The sequence below is a fragment of the Orycteropus afer genome, unplaced genomic scaffold, assembly GCF_000298275.1.
Source record: "Orycteropus afer afer isolate SDZICR_OR568_19922 unplaced genomic scaffold, OryAfe1.0 scaffold00374, whole genome shotgun sequence".
In the NCBI taxonomy this organism is placed as follows: Eukaryota; Metazoa; Chordata; class Mammalia; order Tubulidentata; family Orycteropodidae; genus Orycteropus; species Orycteropus afer.
The window spans coordinates 230346-235484 of NW_006921961.1; the positions used below are offsets into that span (position 1 = coordinate 230346).

The 5139-nt window shown below is 36.2% G+C and overlaps 1 protein-coding gene across 1 annotated transcript in view; it reads right to left on the reverse strand.

Moving 5' to 3' along the window:
• The window catches only part of CCDC150 (coiled-coil domain containing 150), an 88959-nt gene that overhangs the window by 61515 nt on the left and 22305 nt on the right, over positions 1 to 5139 (reverse strand). The window contains exons 10-13 of the mRNA XM_007953145.2: positions 3623 to 3730; positions 2331 to 2455; positions 1924 to 2101; positions 1289 to 1357 (exon numbers count right to left, since the gene is read on the reverse strand). Coding sequence (XP_007951336.2) covers positions 1289 to 1357; positions 1924 to 2101; positions 2331 to 2455; positions 3623 to 3730 — 480 coding nt within the window. The remainder of the gene's footprint in view (positions 1 to 1288; positions 1358 to 1923; positions 2102 to 2330; positions 2456 to 3622; positions 3731 to 5139) is intronic.

Here is a 5139-nt window from a genome sequence, read left to right on the forward strand (position 1 = left end):
TGAACTGCTGTATGAAAAGTGAATTTACTCTGTAAATCTTCACCCAAATCCTAATAATAATAAAAAAAACAAAACAGTCTTTGTAGAAAAATATGCATTAATATTTGACTTAATAACTAGAAAGCATCTTTCAGTCTCATGAACTTAGTACAACCGAGATAAAGGCAAATAAACTTGGTAAAGGAAAATAATAATTCTATATTCTTATCCCAGATATATTCACAGCCTGAGCCATGTAACATTCACTAACTTTTTTCATCAGAAAGTACTAATGAATCTATAGTAGCTACCAATTTTCCAAATTTTGAAAAGCATATTTGAGGCCAAATGATACCAGCAAAATCCTTGCCACAGGTAGCTTCATTTAAGGCATTCTGTTATTTTCATAGCCCTTGAACTAGATCTTTACAAACAGGAGACTGAACCAGAGCAGGCTAACCCAGGTTGGTGGGAATGATATTTGAGCTTGAGCTCAGAATTTAGCTTTATTTTCTCCTCAGTCCTTAAATGGGAAGTTCACATATAAATGGTAATAGGAATGCTATTTAGCATAACCAAAAGCCAAGAAACAGTCCATGCTTGGTGACTATATTGGATATCTGCTGTTGGGTTTATGGTTTCCTTGATGCTCCAGATATAACTCTAGTCTAGCGAAGTGCCTAAGGCACCTGTCTGCTAACCTTCCTTCCTTGGAAGGTTGGACAATCTACTTCCATAGTGATTATCAGAAACCCAAGGAGGGGTCACTATGAGTTGGGTCCACCTGGAGGGCACATAAAAACAACAACAACAGATGACAGTAATAGGCACTTTTCACTTTCTTCAAATATTAAAACGCAACCATTAATGTTTTAAAGATTGTTTTTTGTTTTATTTCATACAGATTTTATTGTTTCTGTGGCCTTTCTATCTTTTCAGAACTCAGAAGTGGGTACTTTGCAGATACTATGGCAGATGCTAATAGGTACTTAGGAATGCTAACTTTTTTTAAAAGCATAGTCAGCAGTCAAGATTTTGCCTCTCACAGGCCCATTAGCTGACTCAGGGGATTTCCTGGCTAAAATATGAGGAATACTGAGGCCAGAGGCAGTGATGACTCACTGGCAAACACCAGATGCTCAACAAGGAAACATTCCCCAGATACAACCTTATGCTACGGTGACTGGAATGCTTCGTAGCTTCATTTCTCTACACTTTGGCATTCAACAAAACATCTCATTAATATAGTAGATACAATACATAGCAACACAGAAGAAAGTGAAATATCAACAAATAAAAAGTGGAATACCTTGCTTTTAGCTAATTCCATTTCCAAATTGGACTTTTCTTGTGCTATTTCTTTCTCTGTTTTCTTAACCTGCCCAAGGATGGGGGCGGAAAAAAAGATATGGGTCAATTTTAACACAGTTGACTGGCTCTACTAGAGCAGACATACCCTGCATGTCAATTAATACCTACACTGCTGAGATAGCACATCCTCTCAGAAAAAGGGCCAATCAATCAAGGAGTCTCTGAGGCAGAGCAGACTTCACAAATAGCCCTGAAATTAGAAAGACACGTCTGCATGTCAGACTCTACTGGTTCCTTCCTAAGTAGGAAGACAGGGCTTCTTCCCCTTCACCCCCATTGTCCCACTCCTTCAGGGGAAATCAATTTTTGAAATCTGACCCTTTAAGTCACATGAGGATGTGTGAATAATAAGTTAATATTCACCAATGCTGTACATAAGGGCATACTGTACTATTTGGCACAGACTACTTCACATGCTAAAAGATACGGACAGCCACATCAAAATTTCTTTAATGAGCAGCTCAGAACTGCATCTGTGTTTTATTTCGTCTATTGTCTTTTGTCCTTAGTGTATAGTTTTAAAACAAGATCACTACCACAACCAAGAGATAACATAAATCTGCTTCTACCTACCTCTCTCCAAAGTCTTTCTCTTTCCTCTAGCAGAGACGTCTTCTCTTGAGTTGATGCTTCCAATTCACCTCGCAATCTTGCAATAGTTGATTCCAGCAACTCTTTATGCACAGTTGCCCTCTTCTCAGCAGCTTTGGCTTTCTGGATACACTGATTGTGCTCATGGATTAAACAGTTCCTCCAGGAAGAGAACAAGGAGATATGAAAGCTAGTGAGTGTTCTACTTTGACAGAAAGACTGTAAATGTTCTCACATCTTGCCTGAAGCAGTTGTTCTAATAAAACAAGTTCCTTGAGGGCAGAGTATTAATCTGGCCCAGTAAATGCAGAATTAAACTTTTTCATTAGGGATAAGAAAAACAAATGAAGAACAAAAGATGCCAAAGAAGTTGCCCATAATTCACTTACAGATGTGCCTGGAGTTGCGTTCTCTCATTCTGCACAGCCTGGAGTTCACTTGTGATACTGGCATGGGCAGCATCCAGCAATAAATTTTGTTCTTGAAAGGTCTGTGTCATCATTTTCTGTCCTTCCTGAGTGTCAAGAATAGTATAAAAGCTGAGATGCCAGAAAGTCACTTGATTGGGTGTCATTACAAATAATAAAAGACAAGTTGGTAAAATTCTGGTCTCATATAAACAGAACCTCTTTTTAAAATAATTTATTTTAATGCCCTGTTTTCTCTTTGTTCCTGAGTTGACTAGAATTCTATCATTTCGTAGCTATCATTTCGTAGCAAATACAGTACATATTAAGAATTGCTTTTGTAAACCTATTTTAAAACATTTCTATTTTAACATTATGTGATTGCAAAGCAAACCTTCACACTTGGTCAGATGAGATTTCACTTGTATTATACTCCAAAGTTTTAAAATGTCTGTGACAGTGTTACATATGTCACATTAGTCAGTCCACTAAATAAGTTCGATGAAAGTAGGGATTTTGCCTTTTTCTCCACAGCAACCCCATCTAGATCTAGCATCATAGCCACAGGGTAAATACTAAATGTTTGTTGAATAAGGGAAGAATATTTAGAAGTTCTTGGTACACACAAAACATGCTTAACACTACAGAAAATAAAAGAAAGATAATTAAGACAACATCTTTGTTTCTAGGAAGCTCACAATGTTATACAAGAAATGAGCCATTCATGTAAATTACAATAAAATAAAAAATAGGGGAAAAGCATAACAAAGTTATTTCAAAATAATGAGAACCATTACTATTAGAATATGTTTAGTGAATAGAATAGAAATAGAAGTTGAAAGGGAAAACTCATTCTTCTAGTTGGGCCGATCAAACTTTCTTCTTAAAGAGTAAATAGAATTCTAAATAGTTGAAGAGTATTCTCAGCAGAGGAAATGGCCTAAGCAAAATGGGAAGTACGCCATGTTTGGGGAAACAGTGCTTAGGCATAGTCTTAAGTGTTTCCCATGATAATGTAAATAGTGAGGCAGGTAAATTACTTTTCTTAAAGGAATGCTGTTTGAAAAGAATCCATCAAGAAAGCACTAAGTGTAAGGTCAAATCATTCTTCTAATGAGAACTGAAAAATCACTAAACAAAATAATTCAGTAAACTTTTTGGAAATACTTGTTAAAGTATTTTATTAATCCAGTTGTCAGTACACATTTCCTGATCTCAAAGCCAGGAGGCTTCCTACTGCTTATGTCAGAGGTTCACAAGTTTTAAATGAATACCTTCAGAATGGCCTGATGGTCAGCCATGATTCTGGCATTCTCCATACTAACAGTCTGAAGCATGCTGCTCAGCTCTGAACACTTGCTAGTCAGCTGGTCATTCAAAACCTAAGATAATGTATACAGCAAAACATACATCTCTCCAATGAGTAATAATTACTATCACTTATATATCACTATTTTTTATGATTGTATAATCTTTCACTATATATGTGGACCTAATTTATGCCTAGGCTGCCAGTTCAAACCTACTTGACTGCTAACCAGAAGGCTGACGGTTCAAACCCACCAGCCACTCCTCAGAAGGAAGACTGGGCAATCAAGTTCCATAGTGATATTGCCTTGGAAACCCAAGGAGGAGTCACTGTTGGGTCGGATCTGACTTGATGGCAGTGAGTTTTGGGAACTGACATTTCATTAGTTTATAAAATATTTTCAAATATCTGCAGTCAACACCTTAAATAATTCTAAGTTGAAAGGAGACATTTGTTGATTTGGTGGAACAACTGAGGCATTCAGTATTTTACTGAACTATTTCTGAGAATTTTGAACACTGGTCAATTAAGAACAAGACATCTGCAGAAAGAGAATTTACAATGTAGGTGCCTAGCCAATATTTGCAAAATTCATTCCCATGATTTGATGATGAGCATTGAGAAGTTTTAGCTGATAACACAAAATAGCTAAGTTCATTCACTACCAATTACAGTTTTCACAAAAGCAAATTATAGATGACTGCACAATTTCACAAGATTAATCATGTGTCAAAATAAAATAAAAATCTTTTGTGCTACAGAGATGTCTCACCTACAATTAAAAATTCTATTGTCCTTTTGATATTTTGAAATTTTTATGCCTATGAAAAATATTTTTGTTTATCAGTTATTTTTTGCAAAGTAAATTTGACAAGGATCTTATGTTGCAGTGTACAAGGTCCTTCAAGTATGGGGGCAAATAAACTTGAAAAAACAGTAAGAAAATGGTAACAAGAGAAAAATGAAAAAACTACCAAACAAGCACCATAAGGGGTAGTTAGAGACACATTTAGGAACTTTTTTTTTTAATATATTTAATACTTTTAATACAATAAAAAATAATAATCTGAGCCATATTGAATGCTATGCATAATCATTACAACATTATTAAAAACATTAAGTGTAGATAATATGAGAGGTTGATGGAGTCCAAAACCAAACTTGTGCACAATTATGCTCAGATTGATGAAATTTCTGTCCCTGAGGCCTCTCTTTTCCACCCCACCACTGTGGGGCCAAGAATGAACATTTGTGAGGTAGGGCTGCTCCTGAGTTTGTCACTGGACCAGGGTGCTTACAAGGTAGGGATCAGGAGACAGTAGTAAAGTAGAAGATCTTGGGATTTAGTCTGGCCTCACTTTGAGTCCTGGCTCTTTTGTTGTTGTTACCTGAGTAATCTTAGGCAAGTGTGTTTGTCTTTTTTTAAATTGTGATTTGGGTGAAGGTTTACAGAGCAAATTCACTTTCCATACAGCAGTTCAC